Raw genomic sequence first — 22,269 nt, forward strand, 5'->3', positions numbered from 1 at the left:
GGTGTTTTTTAGTTAGTTATTCACATTTATCGTCATTAGGCACGTGCAATGATGCCATAGCGTTTTAGGAGTGAAGTCTCTGTTGGAAGAAGAACGCAGATGCTGTTTTCACACAGACTTAGTAAAGCGATCATGCACATCCGTGCCCATGGTGGGATTCGAATCGACAGTCTATTGGTTGGTGAGCGGATGCACTAACCACTGGGCCAACCAGATCACCTGGAGTTTCATGAAGAAGGAAATTCCTGTGAGTTTCCATTGTAAAGTCCTAAAAAGTATCTGGTATCTCGAGATTTGAATCGAATTTTCTTTTCCCATCTGAAGGTGAGTTATCCGGTCTTCATATGTAAGAGGGAGGAATCGTTTCCCCTAAGAAATGCGGGTTCTTCACCAGCAAAACATGCAATACTGCCAGAATACCACATACAATAGCAGACATAATACACCAGCCACGTGAACTTAGTTCTGCCATAATTGCAAACTGTCCAATATGTCAGCTGATCTTTAGTAGTTTAAATGATAAAATAGGTAACTTCATTATTTATTTCCTGTAAACAATTTTACAATACATTCCTTTTTTTAGCATAAACTCTACAAATTTTCAATAAAACAATAAAGAAATACTTTTGCATATTTCTTCCATTTTTTCCATGAAAAGAAATAGCAATAAAAATATTTCTCACTCAATCTAAATCAAAATATCAGATCCAAATAAGAATCTGAAGAGACCACACCTCTGCTCGTGTTAGTACAAGTCGTTGTTGAGCTTTTACACAACCCCAACAGGTGTTGGCTCCGACGACCTTCACAATAAAGGGGGAAGGTTACTTTACCGACACGCATCCGCGAGTTCAACTTATCCTTCGACGATGGTGCGTGGGATCGCACGCGAGAACCATTTGAACAGAAGCTCCCGCACGTGCGGGACGCACGACCCCCGTTAAAACTTAGTTACTCAACTTGTCATGTGTAGCCACATCTTAGTCAGCTTCCGTGAGTCGACGTAAGGCAGCCGATGAAAATAACCAACTGGCTCCTTCCCGACTGACGTGAGGCGTTCGGTGAAGAAGTGGGTTTTGGAAAGGAGGGGGGAAAGAGAGAGAGAACGAGAGGAGGAGGAGAAGGAGGAGGAAGAGGGCCGTGAAGGGCCAAATGTCCGTTGTCATCCCTTAGTGTTCGCTTCATTTTTCTCTCTTTAGATCCCTCTCCATTTTGCTTGTTCTCCCACTCGTTCTCTGCAGGACCATGATGTTGCAGTGCGTTAGACTGGGTTTTGCTCCCTTGGGTATCCCCGATCCACGTCTGAGTGTAAATGTGAGATGTGCCGAAATATCTCTGCTCTACAATAATGCGTGGGAGACGTGAAGAATTGTCCAGACACGATGTCGGAGGGCCTCTTTAAATGTAAGCATAGATTTAGATTGCTGTAAATACACATTTTGTATGAGTTTGCTTGCAAGCGAGAGCGTGTGCATAGATAGATAGAGAGAGAGAGAGAGAGAGAGAGAGAGAGAAATGCGGAGAGAAAATAGGGGGAAAGGAGTCAGGGGAGAAGAAAGGAGATATAATCAGATTAACTTGCTAAATGAGGGAATCTTTGCTCCTATACTCCAGCTTTCTATAATACTGTATGAAAATAAAATGGGATATTCACGTATAGAAGTGATTCTGTTACGATTATAAATTTTGCCATAATGACTACTATTTCAATTGAGTTCATTGTGTATTCATTTCATTACATTTAAAGTGTAACTTCCCACTTAGCTGATTTTGAAATTATATTATTAGGTTGTACTCGTACACACGCACATTAATGAGCTTTGATCTATGCTAATAGGGTCACTTAATGGTTAAAGGAAGATAACTGGTAGACTACAATGTGAAGATCTTCTCTCTCTCATGGAACACCTCTTTAGTATGTATGAACCTTGATACTGAGAGAATGATGATGATTGTATTCTGAATTGGCTTAAGAAAAGCAATTGATAGTATAAAATGATAGGATAATATGCCGGTTGAGAAATTGACCTGTTAAACAAAGCCTTCGCTATTTTCGCCAGTTAACTAAGGCGAATTCAATAATATATTGAATATAAAGATAACCTTGAATGGCAGCCAAAATGGAAGTATAATAGCTGCCGTACTGCATACTTCACCGAAATGGAAAATGAGACTTATTTGAGCTCATAGTCACTCGGAAGGTTTTTACTAATGAAGTGGAGGAATTTCTCGCGTCATTAGAAGAAACAGTTCATATAAAGAGAAAAAGAAAAGCTAGTCCTTGGAGATCTAAACAGCAGAGTACGAAACGAATACCAGACATGCAGAAATGGGAATTTTGGGAATATTTGGAGAAAAGAGCAAAGCTAATAATAAGGTAGGTATTATTACTAGCATTGCTAGATTTCTCTTCAAGATATGGATTAATCATTATTAATACCATATTCCAGCATAAAGATGTGCACCAATTCTCATGGACAGAAGAAATAAGGAAAACCTCATTGACTGTGTTAATATTGATAACTATATCTTCATGCTGGTTAATGATGTGAGACTTTTCATGAGATTTAAGAATAATAAAAATTAATTTCATATTGAAGAGGAAAATATGTACAAAAATTCGAAAACAATCAAGGTCAAGCGGCTTTCAGAGTTGAACCGTAGATTCAAATATACAAATATTGTTCAGAAAGACATGAAAGTGTTTAAAAATGAAGAACCAAATCTTCGGAACTCAGTAGCAGACTAAAGAAAACATTGATTGATTGATTCGGTCATGGAGGGATGTGGTGAAGTGTTGACAAGGATAGAAAAATCAGAACTGCATGTAGGAACGAAGAGAGGCTTAAAGATGGAGTCGTGAAAAGAAAAAAGAGTATTGAAAGTTTCTAGCAGGTCACCATGCGCTCTGAGAGGATACAGAAAAAATGAAAGAAAGCAAAGCAAATTGCGTAAAAGTCATGGGAAGCTTCTATAAGAATATGGAAGGTAAATATCAGGAAGTGGAAAAATATTCTGGAGGCTATCGATAAAGCTAGAAATATCCTCCACAACATTTTTTCCATTTCCTGATATTTATACTCAAATATGGAGATATAACAGTGACCACATTGAATAATTCAGGTCTACTCAGGCTGTCAAATTCCATATAATTGGAGTCTATCTTATAGTTCAGTCATTTATTCAAGTCCCGTCTCCGATCCGTAGGTTGGAGGCAACGGCATTCCACTTATTCCATCTTGTGCATCTCTAATGATCAGTATGGTGCTTTTGCTTGTCCACTGTTCAATGTCCTTCATATAGTGATGTCTTAATCGATCTCTTCCTCTTCTTCCTTTCTTTGTGATGATTATATGGTCATTCCTCCTTCTCTTAGCACATGTCCTAAAATTTCATTTTCCTCTTCCTGATCTCATTTAGTAATCTTCTTTCTTGGTTTGATCTTTCAAATAGGTTTGTAATCTATTGTGTCCAGCTGATCTGAATCATTCTTCTTAATAAAAATCTATCTATATCTATCTATATATATATTTTATAAAGAGATTTAATGACTAAAACCGAGAATAATTGTAAGGCCTTAATGATATAAAATACTACTAGTTTCGGCTTTTGACAGCCTTCTTCAGGTGTCTTCTAAAAATAGGAAACAGCAATAAAAACATTGAAGTTTAAAATCTCTTTATAAAAAATCTCTTTAAAATCATTAAATCTCTTTATAAAAATGTATCAAAACAACAACAAAAAAAAAAAAAAAATATATATATATATATATATATATATATATATATATATATATATATATATATATATATATATATATATATATATATATATATATATATATATATAGATAGATAGATAGATATATTATGTTAAAAAATGCTATTTGTATTCTCCTTTTGATTTTTCATGCTCATTTTCCATCATCAGTGATAAGACCACCCAGACATATTGCATTCCTCATCTACTTTTCTATGGGATGGCCCTTTATGTTTAGGTTTTTATGCATTGACTGAAACAATTATAATCAGAGATTTTATAGTACCTATCTATAAAAAGGGAAATGAAACTCAATGTAAGATTTAGTGAGGAATTTTCCCACGTATATCTATATAAATGTAATCTGGACCACCCAATGGGTGTTTCAGATTTACATTTATGAAGATATACGTGAGAAGAAGCTAAAAAAAATTGTAGAAGAGAAACATGGGTGAAGAACAAGGTGGATTTCTGGCCAAATAGATGATCAGATTTTCACTCTAAGACGAGCAGTTGAGAAATCATGGGAATATAACAAAGAATTGGATTCAACTTTTGTAAAACTGGATAATGCATGTGATAAGGTGCCAAGAGAAAAGATTTTCAAAAAAGCTAGAATTATATGGTGTAACAGCGGCATTACAGAAAGCAATGCAAAGTGGGTATTTAATGTGTAATTTGGCAGCTAGAATGAATTGAAGGAGATATGAGAAGTTGATTTGGAGTAAAATTAAGTATATAACAAGGATGCACATTATCTTCACTCCTATTCATCATCTATATGGGATCACATTAAGAAGTGGCATAAACCTGATATCAAAATTGGAGATATTAGATATTAATTTCAGTTCTTTATTTTGCGCAGATGATGTTATACTCATAAATAAAATCTAGTAAAAGTATGTAGGATTTCCTAACTATATTGAATAACTGCTGTATGGCATGAAAATCGGCAATAATAAAAAGATAATGCCTATCAAAACAGGCAGAATTACTGAGAATATTAGCTGCATCCTGGATGAAGAACCTATAGTACATTGTAAAACACTTCAGATATTTAGGCATAATTTTTAATGAAGATAACGACTTAAATGCAGAGACAGACAGCAGAATAAGCAAAGCTTAAATGGTGGGAAATTAGATGAATAAATTAATATGAGGTATAAAACAGAAATTAGTAAAACACTGAACTAGCTCTATACGGTACAAGACAGTTCAAACCAGTTTTAACTTATGGAATTGAGAGCTGTGTTAGAAGTAAAACAGTTAATCAGATACTAGAAACCACATATTATTACTGAAGTGTTTCATGAAGCTACTCTAATTTCAAATACATATAACAGCACGATTATTTTGTTTAAGAGCACCTTTAAGTTTTGAACTTAAGAGTGCTTCTGTTATTGGCAAAACAGAAATTGCAATTCACACTTAAAAAAAAAAAAAAAAAAAAAAAACATATCCCCCATATTGAGAAAGTTGCCATTCTAACTTTCAAAGTTAAATCAAGGATTTCAGCAACTATAAAATTAGAAGGGGCACTAGAAGCTCCACAATATTAAAATACCCCTAAGTTTTCCAATAAAAATCACTAGTGATTCGATGTAGCTACTTCAGCGAAGTCCGCTGTATTTTTCACTTTTTCCGGAAGCGCGCTTCGAAATTATGACATATTTTATTTATTAGTCCTTTTCTGGGTTTTAAATTATTTCTTCATGTATTTTTAACTTTTATATTTTAACCTTTCCCATTTTATCTTCTTTAAATAATTTCTAATTTATTCTATTTATGGTTGTTTACTTTTTAAGCCTTTAAGATATTTTATCGATATACAGTCTCAGTTAAATTATCAATTTTATGAAGATTGTAGAGGTATGAAGTACTGCAGTTCCACCCTAAATATATTAATTTCAAGGTATGTTTTTCAAAATGCATTATCTATTATTGATTTAATGTAACCTAATGCGAATTTCATATTCGTTTTAATCACTAAATCACCGATCTAAGTCAGCGAGTTCAAAACTTAGAGGTGCTCCTAAACAAAATAAGCGTGCCATGTTATATTGACTAGAAACCATAGATATGCGAGTTCTGAGAAAAATTGGGAGAGTAACAAATGACAACAGAGGCAGAATCATATTAAAAATGAAGATATTAGGAAGGAAGATTTTTGACACTTCACTTTTTAATCAAGCAGTAATTGATTTTTTATTTCGTGGGAAACTGGCACCTTCATTCCAATAAATGTTATTTCTTCTTCTTCTTCAACCTCTCCATCCCTTAAGACTGGTATATAGTCCCGTGTTAGGGGTTTACGGCAAATTAATGCAGCCGATACGCCACTCCTTTGCCGCGTTTCCTAAGGGCAAGTGTTTGTGTTTATAGATCTGTGTATTTTCACGAGGCCATTTAGCCTGTTTTGGGGGAACGAAAAAACCCGAGTTTCTGGGAGAACTCTCCCCCATCTCTGTATGAGATCGGTTAACTCCTCATTTGATTGAAAAGACCTGATGAAGATTCCTCACATCATACATGAGATTCGCATCCGGATATTTCCAACCAAAGGGCTCGTCTGTACCAACTGAGCTAATTAGGCTACAGTTGTCAAAGAAATCTACTTTGTGTGTAATCTTATCAGTTTTAAGGGAGTATTTGAACTGATCGAGTTCAAACTGATATGATGCCTAAAAAGCAAATAAATAAAATAATAATAATAAATCATCATGATCAATTTCTTGATATGTACCTTCAAGGGATATTTAAGCTACTATGACATCACTAAATGATTAAGGTTACATGATTATTACTCTCCTGTCAACAATTTTCCTCCAAATTAGTCTATTACTTGTGAGCACTCCAATATTGTCGTATCTAACATTTCGTGTTTCTAAGGCACTTCTGACCGAATCAATCCACCTGGACCTTGGTCTTCCTCTGGTTCTCTTTCCCACCATCTTGGCATCAAACATCTGTTTTTTTTTTAACCCTTCCTGACCACTTCTATTTAAGTGGTACCATTCAAACTTAAAACTGGTTTAAATACTGTCTTCTATACTGCTAGTTTGGCATTTTGGCTAATTTCTCTCTTATTCCTTATAAATTTATTCAACTGGCTACCCAACATACCAACTTTGCTTATTCTTGTCTATTTCTAGATTTGACCCGCCATCTTCACTAAAAACTGTGCCTAAATAGATGAAATATTTTATTTGTTCTATAGACTGCTGGCTACACACTGGTCAATGTTTTTTTTTTCCTATTTTCAATGTTTTGATCTTTCATTGCTGATATTCATACCAAATCTATTACAACACTCATTCAATTTTTTTATTTCTAAGCAAATTGAATGAGTTATTCAATTTAGTTAGAAAATCCTCTAGAATTATACTGGATGTGTTTAGGAGGTACAACATCATCATCTGCATAAATCAAAGAGCTAAGTTTAACATCTCCGATTCTAATATCAGGCCACTTTCTGCCACTTTCTTTCATAATCGGATCCATATAGATGATGAACAAAAGTGGAGATAATGTGCATCCATGTCTTACTCCTGATTTTATATCAAATCATCTTCCTGTATTTCCTTCAATTTTAACTAGTGACTTACAACTTAAATATACACTGCTTGAAAAGAAGTCAACGGGCACAACCGTGTGAGGAACAAACAGCCATGGTGCCCACCTTAATAAGATGTAGGACCTCCTTTCTCTGCGATGACTGCAGCAATCCTACGGGGACATACCTTCCACAAGTGTACGATAGTGAACAATAGGAATTTTAGAACATTCTTCCTGTAGGCATGCAATGAGATCCTAGACTGTTGCTGGGCGGACATCCCTTGTCCTCACCCGAAGCTCTACCTCATCCCACAGATGCTCAATAGGGGTTGAGATCAGGGCTCTGTAGAGGCCAGTCAAGTGTGGTGACCTTCATGTCCACAAACAGTAGCAGCCTTATGACACGATGTATTTATTGTCTTGCTGAAAGAGACAATGGTCAGTTCCATAGAAACGTCACAAAATAGGAAGCATTGCATTGTCCAGAATGTTTAGATACTTTCCGGAGTTCAATGTTCGCAGCATCACAAATAGAGGTCCGAGGGCAAACTAGGAAAAAAAAGGACCATACCATCATAATGCAAGCTCGGAAATTCATAATATTCACTCTGGTAAGAGATGTTCACCGGGAATCTGCCACACCCATACCTGTCCATCTGCTCGGTAGAGGGTAACGTGATTCGTCACTCCATAACACGACTTTCTCAGTTTCCACGTCCTACTGTATTTCCCAGCTTCGACGCTCTTTGTGCAACTGAAGACGACGCTGCATGTTGGTTCGGGTAAAGTAGGGCTTGCATATTGCAGTCTTACCATGGAAACCTATGTTGTGAGCCTCGGTTCTGAATGTTTTTGTGCAGATTCGTGTTTCAGTCGATGCTCAAAACTTCGCATTCAACGTGTCGACCGACGGAATTGCAGTTTATACATATTATCCTTCGTAGCGCCTTATAGTCATGTTCGGTGAGTGTGGTGTGTCGTCCACTGCGGGTAGCACTTTCAGCTGACTTCCTGAGCTTCCATTTCAATATAGTGTCACATATTATCGACCTGGTATGGCTCAATTTGACAACAATTGGCTGAACAGATAGGCCTGTAACATGGCATCCTATCACAATGCCTCTTTCAAACTCTGTGAGTTCCCTTCTCGCAGCCATTTCACCCCAACACACTTGCACTGACTTGGGAACATCATATGCCTCCAATTTATACCGGCTACAAAGACGTGACTCGTTACATGGCACGATTCACCTTGCCCATTGGGGGGGGGGGGTATCCGTTGATTTCTTTCCAATCAGTGTATACTGTGTATTACTCTATATATAATGTTAAATTTACTCCATATAATTTAGTGTTTTGAAACGCTTTTCTTCGGGCACCTTGTCATATGCCTTTTCCAGATCTATCTACAAAATTTAAATACAGATCCTTGTCATATTCCAATAATTTCTCAACTATTTGTCTTAAAGTGAAAATTTGATCCTGACTACCCCTGCTTGTCCTAAACCCAGCTTGTTCTTCTCGAAGTTTCTCTTCCACAATTTTTCTTGGCCTCTTCTCACGCATGCTTGCATAAATCTTACCTGAAACACTTAATAGAGAAATTCCTCTGCAATTCTCACATTCAGTTTTATTTCCCATTTTATATATGGTTATTATGAGAGCTCTACTCCAATTATCTGGAATTCGTCCCTCTGTCTAGGCCCGAACTATGCAGTGCAACCACTGTAAGACTTTTATACCTCCATACTTGAGCATTTCTGGTCGAATATCATCTACTCCTGCTGCCTTTCCACATTTCAAGTTTTTAATGGCTTTTTCTACCTCAAGTATTGATATGTGCTCCTCTTTGCATTCCTGTTGAAAATTTTCTCGTATGGTTCTGTCACTCCTTGGTTCGTTTAACAGTCTTTCAAAGTAATTACTCCAGACATCTAGGATATCCTTATCTGCAGTTTTCATGTCACTTTTATCATCTTTGATTCCTTTTTACAGTATGTACACTTTCCTCCATTTCTAAGCTTCTTCAATTTCTAAGCCTCCAGAAATAAATAAATAAATGAAATGAAAATAATAAAAAAAAAAACGAAATTTCTCCTTAAATATGTATACATTAGATATTTCTACTGTTATTTTTAATAATTAAAATCATTAAGTGTGATTTAATGATTTTATATTTTTAATTTCAGTTATGCAAGTCGTTTTATGTTAATCGTTCCCATCCTCCCCCCCACCAATTCTGGTTTCAATACAATGACAGCATTATTGAATAATCTTAGTTCTCATAGTAGTGATATTCCTCTGAACCACAGCAAGAAGCAAGAATATTGGTGATATACATTCTTTTATTTTGTTATCCTCCACGTTGATTTCCTGAAGTCCTTTTCATTCGCATTCTTATTTTCGATTTGCAGTATGCTTCCTAATGAAATGAATTATTACGTCATTTTTTTCTCTCTTTCGTTTCTATTCTCATTATAATATTTTCAAAATATTAAGGTCTTCAACTTCCAAAATAAAATTACCACTACTCAGCTTATTGTAGATCCAAAGTGACCAGGAAAACGTATCACGTTTGGTCTCCAGATTTTTTCTTTTATTTTTTTTCCCTTCCAGTTATCTATCTTTTATCCCACTCACTATATTAAGTTGCTAATACAATCTTTTTTTAGGTGAGATTATCATTAAAAAACCTAGAAAATTAATCAATTTGAATATGGAAGAAAAAGTGTTTCTATATAAAGCTGCGATATGTTTCAGTCCATGTATAAAAATTGGCTGAAACCCAGATCACCAACTGTTGTTGTTGCTACTGTGATTATTGGATTAACATTGAGAAAACTGTAGCATGCAGTCAGTGTATTTTGCTTTTTAACTGCGCGTGTTCAGAGGAGAGGTATTTTCAGTCTTCTTTCAAGACTGATTAACTCATTGTTCGATTAAAGACAAGGAATGGTTCCCTGACGGTTCCTGAGCTCATGTCTTATTATTTGAAATGTGTCTGAGTTTGCGTAGAAAATGTACTGATATCTTTCCTAGTTATCTGAGATAACTAAAATAGATATCTAAGGATATCTGAGGCTGGTGCCTTTGTCGTTTTTAAGAAGATTTTAGTTTATCGTTATTTGGTATCACGACAGAGAAACTAAGGTCATGAGGCAAGAAAAGTTTGGCATAATCATGATTAGTTCAGATTGGACACCCCGATAAATATAATTTGAACAAAAGCCCATTTATTATGTCACGAAAACCGGAACTTTTTATCCCTGGCCTTTTTATCTCCTGGATAACTTTTTTTTTTTATCTAAAAAAAAATTGTCCAGGAGAACACATAATTAATGTGTATGTTATTCTGGATAACAAATATGATAACTTTATTTGCTTCGGCTGTAATGCCAACAAAATTAAATTCAAAAACTCCCTCATCCGCGAGAAGTCAAGAGATGTATTACAGCATTCTTTCAGATCTTTAGGGAAAAAACCCATCGAAGCAACCTGGTGAACCGACTTTTCTTTCCTCTTCTACGAGAATGCTTCTCTCCCGGAGTCACAAAGGGTTATTGATTTTGTACGACTTCTATTCGAAACGTAGCTTCATCGAACTGAACAATCTTGGTTGTTCAGTTCCATGGTGCTAATCTTAACCGACTTCTGATTATTTCTATTTATATTTTGGTGTTTTCCTTTAAAAATATTTCGGTGATTATTTCTTACGTATCTAACGTGATGTTATATAAGTTGATGCCATCTTAAATTATGCATATAATTTAAGATGAAGCGAATGACATGAAGACTAAACGTTTATTTGGTAGTATTATCGTCATCATCAGCCTAAAAATCTTATATGAGCAAATGCATTGAACTCTTGTTATGTAATACATGTAATATTTAATACTTAATATCTAATATTTAATATATAATATTTATGTAATACATGTAATAATTGTAATACATTTTATGATCTTGATCGCTTTTTTTCGATACTGAGAGTTTTTTTTTCCCTATATTACCTGTATTTTTAAAATATTAAAGTAGATAACTTCAGAAGAAGCTGTGCTGCAAATGGGAGTGAATGATTTGATTTTTTTTTTTTACTTTTTGTTTTCTGTGTAACGCAAACACATCAGATGATAACAAGATCATCATATAAAATGATATCGCAATACACATTTGAAAATATTACAGACTTGTCTAATGCTAAATGGAATCTACCAGTATCACGTGAACAGTCAGACTAGACTAAGCGATAGATTTCCAGGGAGAGAAATTATTTGCGTTCAGGTGTGTGCGATAGAGGGCATAGGTCGTGACCTTAATGACTTCGTACCTCAGATGCCATACAAGCCCATAAGAATATCTCGGAAACTGTTGCCTGCTTGGATGGCCACGCGCAACTGTCTCCCGACCATTACGTTTGGTCACAACAACGGAAGCTGTTAACAGAGGAGAGAATGGTCTAAAGTGATGACCACATTAAAAAAGGGTTACAAGAGCATGATGGTGACTTTGAATGCATTGGCTCCTCTCAGTTTGGATCGCATTCAGATTCAGCCACTTGGAGATATGTAGGAATGTTCGCAGCGGAAACCAATTCAGTGTAGTTTTACTTATTTGTTAGTCTAAGAAAAAAAATAGATGATATTTTCTTACACATCAGCTGAACTCGCAAATCTGTCTACGAATGAATGGAATATTTAGGATGACTTTTCTATGACGGCGCGTTAGCTCTGCTCATGAAAAAGTTGCAGGGTTTCCTCGCTCAAAATATAAAACAGAATACACACAATTATCGTGTCGGATATACTTACTAGATGTTAATCCCAAATATGCTGTAAACCGATATATTAGCATTATAGGTGGACTAAGGATTCCATAATTCGGGACTCCTCTTGTAAACACACCAAACATGGAACTTTTCAAGCCACTTCAAGCTTCTAATAAACAGAGAGATGGTGCTCAGATGCGATCTGTGATCCTCAACAACACTGTATATCTCGTTGCTTTTAGGAGAAAAAAAAATAAATTCCCTATATTATATCTAATTATAATGATAACTACTTTTAATTAAAACAAAATCAGTCATATTTCAAAAATAGCAACTACAATCCTATAACAGTATTTTTTCACATTTTGAATTACAGCTTCCGAGATAATTTTTTTTTCCTCGAAAATATTTCGATTCCTTTCTTTAATTTTAATTTCTTAATTTTTAAGTTATATGCAAACAAAACAGAGCATTCAATTATAAACTATTTTCTCCAAAATTTAGTAAAGCTTGCAAAGAGAATAAACGCATTTTTAGAGAAGGACAATCTTCTACATAAAATTTAAAAAAAAATTTTTTTTTTTGAAGTGGTGCTTAGTACATATAATACTCCACATATAAGGTTACTCGATTAGATACAGTATATCCGTTGTTGAGTTGCTGTAATATGAAAAATAAATACAAGTGTGTTTAAACCGTGAAAGACATTTATAATTATTTATTTAAATTAAGGGGATATTAAATCCCACATTATTTCAAAGCCGAATAAGAAACTCAAAGATAGGAATCAAAGAGTTTCAAGCCGAATATAGCAAACTATAAATGTTTCGGCGGACTGTAGCGTAAGCTAAAGCACATAGTTCAACACTAGGGCAACTCGTTGCAAAGGTGGGTAAAGTTCTGATCACTATTCTTAGTATTACCCATAATGTAAAACACATCTCCTAGGTGTTTGATGTTATACATCATAGATGGCGAAACTATGGCACGCGTGCCAGAGGTGGCACGTCCGAGAATTTTGCTGGCACGTCAACGATTTACAGGTTATATCCTTTTATATGCTAATAAATTATTCAACTTTTTTTTAATTATTACAATATGTACAAGTTAAATGTTGTTTTACACGAGAAAGCAGAAGCAGCGATGAAGACGTGCATATGATTGGTGCAGTGTTAACAAAAGATCACGCGACCTAAAGACAAAGGCAACCGACAAGTGTTGAGTTGAAATGCTAATTCTCTTCAACCGAATTCTATAACATCTGAAACTATCATAACAACATTCACTATATATTTCTTAGTTTTAACACATTCATGACGGGGTTTCGTTTATCGTTCCGACGGAACTTCTCATTACCAGCCGGTACAACTCAACTTCAACCTTTGGTTGAATTTTATTCCTGCTTGATTGGGTTGAGCTCGCAGGTGAACTCACACATGCATTATATGTACAATGACCATATTTTATTGGAGAAAATAAAGGACAAATCAGAAATTGTTTCATAATAAATAAATAAATAAATAAAACAGGTTGCATTTATTTGTTTCACTAAAACTAAAAAGCTTTAAAACGCTTATTGTAAAATATAAGCATATATTAAACATTTTAAACAATCATATTATTACTTAAAAATTTTTAATATTGATACTTTACACAAGAATGAACTTTTTTTAATAAATCAGGTTTGTGTTTTAAAAATTCATAAAACTGTATTCACTTCATATCAAAGTTCCATTTGGTATAAATGCATGCTTTCAATGTTTCTATTTTTAACTGGGTTTTTTCCGCTGGTCCACATATTTTCACTAATGAAAATACTTGTTCAGTGCGGGCATTAGATCCGGGGAGACATAAGCAAAATTCAACGATTTTTAAAATGTTTTTAAAAGATACATGTTTATCTGCGAAATATTTAAAATATTCAACCCTACTACGTCATTTTGTCGCCATTCTTCGATCTTTTCACTGGTGCCATAACTTTTAATACACGAAACTTCATCAAATAGTTCGCCGTCATTTATGTTTAAGTTCCAGTGACTGGAAATGAACAAAACACTTTCCTCGATCTTAGCCGGCAGAGGGATTTCTCTTAGTTCTCTTTCAAACCCATTCAAACATTTCCATTTCCACGAAACAGTTGTCCCAGTTATTTAAATAATCAATGTAGGTTTGGTACAATTTATGAATTGCATCTTTAAATATGTTGTCATTAATATTCAATTTATTATTTCAATTCACAAAATAAAGGACAAAATGGCCATTTTACAAAAAAAAAAATAATCTAAAGGAAAGAGCAGTGAAATAAAGGACTGTCCTCTTAAATGAAGGACGTACGGTCACCGTAATTATATGGCATGATTCAATTCGTGGTAGAATTTTATTTGAAGTTAGTCTTTGTGATCTGTCACAATGACATCGAGAATTTCAAATGCAATAAAACAAAACTTATTTCATCTTAATTAAACATTTGAAATAAGTGTTTGTTAGTTAGTTGGATATTGTGTTTCAGTGTAACAAACGGTTGCACTGAAACACAGTTGTTGACTTGAGTCTGTACAGCATAGTTTCTGTGAGAGGGGACAATAATACTGCAATTAGAGACAGCCGGAATAAAAACGACGCTAACTAATGAATCACACTATTTGTTGAGAAATATATTACACAGACTGCAAAAGCCTCTGTACCTTATTCATATACAATGAAACTACAATAGTTTTTCTTGCATCTGCAGTATAATGGCTTTGGGGAGAGTATGTTGTTAGCGGGGAGCGAGTTACTATCGCCTCGACGTGAACATGTTTAAACATTTTTCGTGTGCGAGGTAATATGCAAAACTTTTTGATTTCTTTTTTCATAAAGTAAAATCAGGGGTGCGAGTTATACTCGAGGACAAGTTATATTCGAGTAAATACGGTAAGCATTTCGCCGATAAGTTGAGCTTCCCCTACTCAGCTGACTTTTATGGTGAGTTACAATGCATAAATATTTTTCTCACTACCGTTTTTTTTTTTCAAACCAACATTAAAATCAATTTAATAATACAATAATCAATTTTACACTGAATAATATTATAAATTTATATATAAATAAATATTATAAATAAAATAAAATATTATAAATAAAATTATAAATAATTATTCGTAAAAATTATATATTATTATAAATTAATCGATTTTCTATTAATTTTTCCCCTACTAAAAACTGCCTGACACGTCATCAATTGATTTGTAAATTTTTGGCACACGCCGGCACGTCAGCAACTCAATTCGTAAACTTTTGGCACGCACACATAAAAAGGTTCGCAACCACTGTTATACATTATGGTGGAAGGTCACTACCGAGACCAGTTTCGACCTTTATTGAGGTCTCATTAGTGAGTAGGTAGACTAGGTAATACTGAGGTTATGGCGAAGAGAACTTTATACTTTGCTATACGAGTTGTCAAAACGGTGCACCAAAAGGCTTCAATTCGGCGATGTAACATTATTTAAATTAAGGGGATATTAAATCCCACATTATTGAGTTTCTTATTCGGCTTTGAAATAATGTGGGATTTAATATCCCCTTAATTTAAATAATGTTACATAGTCGAATTGAAGCCTATTGGCTCTTTATTTAAGTAATTTATGTGTGCACCGTCGTTATTTAAGTAATTTATAATTATTTTTTTATTAGATAAAAAAAATTTCAGTACTGAACTTCAGTCTTTAGAACTTTTGCCGCGATATATCCAGAATTCATTGTGGATATAACTTTATATTGGATATTTATATTCACTCATTGCAGTTTTCTTTATTGATTATAGTAAAGTATAATTAGTGAAAAATCATGTTCTAAATGATAACCGATTATGCAAATGTTTATCTCTGATTGCTTAGTAAAGAGTCAAAACGGAAGGAATAGATAGCACCGCTTTGATTCTCACATTCTCAATATACTACAAGCTACTTGCAATGAAAAACATACACATTCAGCAGAATTATTAAGTGTCGTCCAGTTTTAAAACTCTACAATGACACTTGGACTGAATTGCCTATTATTTAGCTAAAAAAAAGCTGCTCAAGTGCAAAGCGTATCTGTACTGTAACCAATAAGCTGTGGGCACGAATCAGGCAGCAACGTGGCTGATTTCGAATATGATTAAACTTAAACACATTCGAAACTGATTTTCATCATCGGGTGTGAGACGATAATTCTGCTTAGTGGAGGTATGAAGTGTCTTTTTTCAAGCGACTGAAGCTGATTGAGATTAATCTGTATTACTTTAATGGAATTAAACTAACAAAAGTAATGGACTTTATAAATACATAAACAGATATAAAAATAAGAACTTTATTATTACTATTTTACTTAACACAATTTACATATTTATGAAAAATTTATTTAGGATATCATTTATTTTGAAGCTAAGTCATAGGAATAAACATACTGATAGCCTGGATTAACGTGTTTAATATATTCGTGTTATAGAAAACAAACACAAGTTTTTGCAGGTAGAAAATGCAATAGATCGTTTTGAAGTGAAGCAGCTGGAAATCAAGTTTTGTACATGAAAGTACAAAACAAAAGAGAATGAAATATCCATTCATTGTTTTATATCGAATGGGCAAATATATGTTTGAAACTTAAATCAAAAGTTAGTAATTTGAGAGTGCTAATCTTCGGCATGAGACGCTATGGTCGTGTTCTGTTAAATAAGAAAATAAGTCCTATTCAAATAAAATGAGCATATAATAGTGCAAAGATTATTGTCATTGAATAGGTGTAATTCTATTTCAGTCAAGTTTGATATATAAGCAGTGAAAATGCAGACAAATAAAAGTTTGTGTCAATGCCCTGGAGGTTTTCAAGAGTAGGCCTACTAAGCCTAACCCGTCAACGAGTAATTTTGCTATCGGATATAAAAGTGAAGTATTCTGATGTAAACTTTTGTACTTCTTCAGTAAATGATTTACTGATTATACAGATCGGTTTTAAATCTCATTAACCTCTCATTGAAGAACAGGTAAACCACAACATCGCAGAACATCTGTTATCTAAAGGTAATTTAGAATTTCTCTCATATCAGAGAGTGTATGAAATTACTGATTAAAAAAAAAATAATAAGAACAGGAGAATTCAAAAATGATATTAACCAAACATGAAACCTCTCTCTCTCGCTTTATTATTTTTAGTATTATTAGTGATATTTCAACCATTCCACTAGGATATATGCCCATCAAAGAGAGCAATGGCATAAACTCTACTAATTTACCAAATTCTTATTCACGAAAATAGTTTTGCACGTATATAATTATCGAAATGTTATAAAAATATATTGTTACTGTAATATCATAACAGGAAACAATATTGCAACACACACACACACACACACACACACACACACACACACACACACACACACACACACACACACACACACACACACACACACACACAGTGTTGATATGTGGATAGACGTTGCAATCACAGCCACAAGGGTCCAGCATTATTTAGAAGCATGTATTTAATATAAAATGTTCAGTTGGTTTAAGCGGTCTCCTGGTTGTGGAGAGTGTACTTGATGTGAAGTGGTTAAGAAGAGAACTTTTTAAGTGTGTCTTGAGCTATCGATTATGATTCATTTTCATCGGTGGAGAACATACGAAGGAAGAGCATAGAAATACAACAGCATTTGCGCTTTCTCTCAGTTCTTCCCAACACAAGCAGTCAAATCCAATTTCTTTTTATTTTTTTTTTTATTATTTTTTTTGAAGGATGTCCCTCCCACACACACCTGCGGATAAGAGAAGCATATTTCACATTGCATTGACAGAGAAATATCTTCAAACTGTAATATCAGCCAAAAAAACAATTCTTTTGTATTTGACCGAATGTGAGATCGGACATTAAGCTTTCTATATAGAGTCAACTGATGAGTATTCGACTGGATGGTACTCAACAGCTGTACCCAAATAGGACAATTTAAATTATAAGAAGTAACAAAGAATGACTGGGGATAGCAGAAACGGTTTTGATTTTTTGTTTTACAAATGCTTATCAGAAATAAAACACCTCATGCCAATACTGTATGAAGTGTTTTAATTAATAACTCTGCAGGAGTTATGAATTAAAAGTAATACAATTTGCAATTAATTAAACAGTATTTTTCCCATACTGCTCACCTGTTTGAGCAGTCTCTCTTGATGGATGGGATATTATGTGTCAAAATAGATGGATTCCATTCAAATTTCCTCACCAATGCAGGAGCACCTAGGGCTCTGTACTATTTCCCAAACTCTTCTTCCAATACATGAATGACTTTCCACACCGACCTAAAACCCTCTCCAAAATTTTGTTGATGAGATAAGGATATCTTCATTTCTCTTCTTTATTTCACTAATCCTGAATTCAGTGCCCAAATGTTTCAAGTTTGAATATCTTCCATAATCAATGCCTTAACCACTGATCTCGTTACCATTCACCAATCTCTAGTGAGATAGGGACAAAATAAATTTAAATGTTACCAAAACTCAGTTCTGCTTTATTTCCAGTTAGAAAGTTCTCATTTCACTCCACTTACCTTTAATAATATTTAGATAAGTGGTGAAGACATTGTGTGAAGTGGAGTACCATCCTAAGATGAACCAATGAACTTTCTTAGAGGTGTCACGTTATAAATTTTTTTTTAATAATAATAACTTTATTATTATTCACATATAATATTTACACTAATCTACATACAGGTATTTACACGTACTGCTAACATATTTTTTTTTAAATAATAATATTTTTTGTATACAAGTACATTCTGTATATATCCATATACATTTACATTACATATAATTTTTTTTACATTTTATTATATCTCAGATAAATTACATATATATATATATATATATGTAATTTATCTGAGATATAAAAAAAATTATATGTAATGTTAAAATTATATGTAATCCATATACATTTACATTACATATAATTTTTTTTACCTTTTATTATATCTCAGATAAATTACACACACACACACACACATATATATATATATATATATATATAATTTTTTTTTCACATTTAAACATTTTATAATGTCTCAAATAAATTACATACATAATACATTTCAATTGTAAATAACAGATACTTGCAAGTTAATAATATTTTTAAATAATAATAATAATAATAATTTTTTTTCTTTTTTTTTCTGTAGACTGTATTATATTCTTTCTTTGGGAGACATTTCTGATTTCTTCCTCGAAGCTTAGCAGAGCTTATCTGAGAAAGATAATGTTTCATGGTAATGTTTCTATACGTATCGCAAGCCCGGTGTTGATTTTACTGTTTGTTGGTACGTGCTTGGAAGACTTCAACTGCTATTACAGCTTAACTTGTTTTGTTTTTGTTTTTTTGCAAGTAGGGTTGGATTTAGACATGGTATGTTTGTTTCTTTGTGTTCTTGTAGTGATGGTTTTTGAGAGGGGGGGGGTTGTCATAGGTTTTGTGGGGAGGGAGAGAAACAGGAATTGCTCTAATTTTCATTCTCGCTATAATATTTATATAGCGCCTGTTTCAGCTCTCTATATGTTCCTAGGTTTGTATCGTCGAAAGGCAGTTTATTTATCATGTCAGGTACGTAGAAGTTTCGGGTGGCTTTGCCGTAATGATTGTTGTACTTATATGTTATGTAGTTTGTTGACTGTGGTCTTGTTATTTTATATGTTGTTCTGGTTACTCTATAGGTTGGGCTGTAGTAATGTTTTAACGCAGTGGCATAAGTGTTTCACCTTAAATAAGTGATTAGTGTTTTGTCCGTGCTTCCTGCATAAGTGTGGGTTGTTCCCAGAATATCAGTTTTACCATTTTATCTTGCAACCATTGAAATCTGTTAAGTCTTTAGTCTGCGCAGAATGCGTATGATGTGATTGCATATCTTAAAATGTTTTCACATAATGCTTTATAGATTAGTATTTTTATGTGGGTTGGCGCAATATCTTTTAATCTGTATAGTTTTCTTGCTATTATCCTAAGGTTGGTATGTAGGTAGTTTGTATGGCTATTTCAGTTTTGATCAGCATCGAAGTGAAGTCCGAGATAGCGTGTTGTTTTCACCTGTGTGATGGTTGTCGTTTTAGGTTCTGCGCTTTGTGTATAGGAGGATGAATGTCGGATAGTGAGATATTTAGCTTCTATGGGCAGGGTTTGGGGGTTTTTTCAATATCATTAACTTTGTTTTTCCAGGGTTTATATATATGCCGTTTTCGGTTAACTAGATAGTGATTTGATTGATGTCGTGTTGCATATTTGTGTAAGCGATATTTGCGTTGTTGTGAATGGGTACTATGGCCGTGTTGTCTGCGTACTGGAAGATTTTACTTTTTAGGGGAAGGTGGCTTATGTCGTGTATGTATATGTTAAATAGAATGGGAGATAGGATAGCTCCTTGCGGTACTCCACAGGTTACATATACCTCTTTGCTGTACGCTGATCGTATACGTGTGGTGTGCTTTCTGTTTTTCATGTATGCTTTAAACCACTGGAGTAGACGACCTCCAATTCCGATATGCGTTAGTTTCGTTAACAAGGTTTTGTGTGTTAGTGTGTCAAATGCTTTTGTTAGGTCAATGAATACCACTAATGTTATTCGGTTTTTATCTAATGCAGCGTTTATTAGGTCTGTGAAATCTTCCAGGAGTGTTGCTGTTCCTTTATTTTTTTTTGAAAGCCATATTGTGTTTTGGGTATGATTTGAAATTTTTCAACGTATGTGGAGAGTTTGTGATGAAAAGATGCGCTCCATGATTTGGTTGATTACAGACAACGTGGCGATGGGTCTGTAATTACTTATAATGTTTCTTTTTCCATGTTTGTGTATGGATGTGATTAATGAAGTCTTTAGTGTTTCAGGTATGTGTCTCGTTTCGAAGATTTTATTTAACAGTTTTTGTATAACTGGAAGTAGGTTGGTTGAGTATTTCTTGATGTCTTTTGGTCTGATCTGATTCCGTCTATCCCTGGTCCTTTGTTAGGGTTAATTTGTTGAACTGCCAGTGATAGTTCTTCTTTTGTTACTGTGGGGAACCACATCGACTGGGTTGCTCGTGGACCTAGTGGAGAATGTTCGTTTGTGTTAGGAAAGGTTGTTTCTTGTAGTTTTTGGACAGAGTTCACGAAGTGCTGATTAAAGTTATTTGCCAACTGTTTGAGGGATTTGGGGTCGCAGGCAAAGCTGTGTTTTATTGTTTCTGAGGCAGTGGTTCTGTGTATATTGTCCAGCATTTCATTAATCAGGTGCCAGGTTTCCTTTATGTCATTCTGAGCTGTTGTTAATTTGTTGCTGTAATAGTTTCTTTTTGCCGTTCTAATCTGTGTTGTTAGGAGATTCCGTTTTCTTTTGTATTTAGCTTTTAAAGCGATACTGTTCGGTGACTTCTTAAGTTGCTTCCATAGGACATCTTTTCTTTGTATGTCTGTTAATATGTTGTCTGTTATCCATGGATTTTGTTTCGTTTGGGGGCGTATTTTTATTTTTGTTAATACTTTGTTATATATTTTGTTAAATGCAAGTTTAAGATTATTATATACAGCTTCTCTAAAGATGCTATCTGCATCCAGTCTGTTTTTCTGATTTCATCGTTTACTATTGTTTCGTTTAGAATGCTATAATACTGTTTTGTAGTCTCAGTGAGTTTTATGAGTTCTGGTTCAGTGTGTAACTATAATGCTGTGAAATAATGGTCTGCCAGTTTGCATGTTATGACAGCTGCTGTGTGGCTGTTTGGAGGGGCCCTTATATTTGTATGATCAATGCAGGATGAGGTTGTTGTATTTCCGACTATCTCTTCTCGTGTATACGACTGTATGGATGGGGTTATGTTATATGCTGATAAGAGGTCTAGGTATTGTTCTGTGTTGTTATTTATGTTCCTAATGTTTATATTCATGTCTCCTATTATTATCAAGTATTCTGTGGCGCCTACTTCCGTGGCTGAAAGCCATCTGTTTAGTTCTTCTAGGAATTTTGTGGTGCTTAAGTTGGATGGTCTATATGTTGTGTTTAATTCAAGTTTTCTTGTTTGATGTTTTTAATTTCGATGCATATGTTTTCTGCGTATTCTAATTTATAGTTTATTTCTGTTACTTCTAGTTTATGTTTGGTAAATATTATTATACCACCGCCTCGTTTTGTTTGTCTGCAGTGTTTGTGTTGTTGGAAG

At 34.2% G+C, this 22,269-nt stretch overlaps 1 protein-coding gene across 1 annotated transcript in view; it reads left to right on the forward strand.

The window, feature by feature from the left end:
- Window positions 1-1,152: 1,152 nt before the first annotated feature.
- The window catches only part of LOC150096050 (protein lin-28 homolog), a 283,502-nt gene continuing 262,385 nt past the window's right edge, over window positions 1,153-22,269 (forward strand). Inside the window, exon 1 of the mRNA XM_090409220.1 lies at window positions 1,153-1,404. Coding sequence (XP_090265346.1) covers window positions 1,383-1,404 — 22 coding nt within the window. The 5' untranslated portion in view covers window positions 1,153-1,382. The remainder of the gene's footprint in view (window positions 1,405-22,269) is intronic.

Source organism: Typopeltis vanoorti, chromosome 19 (assembly GCF_054136105.1).
Source record: "Typopeltis vanoorti isolate ZY-2024b chromosome 19, IOZ_Tvanoo_1.0, whole genome shotgun sequence".
Lineage (NCBI taxonomy): Eukaryota > Metazoa > Arthropoda > Arachnida > Uropygi > Thelyphonidae > Typopeltis > Typopeltis vanoorti.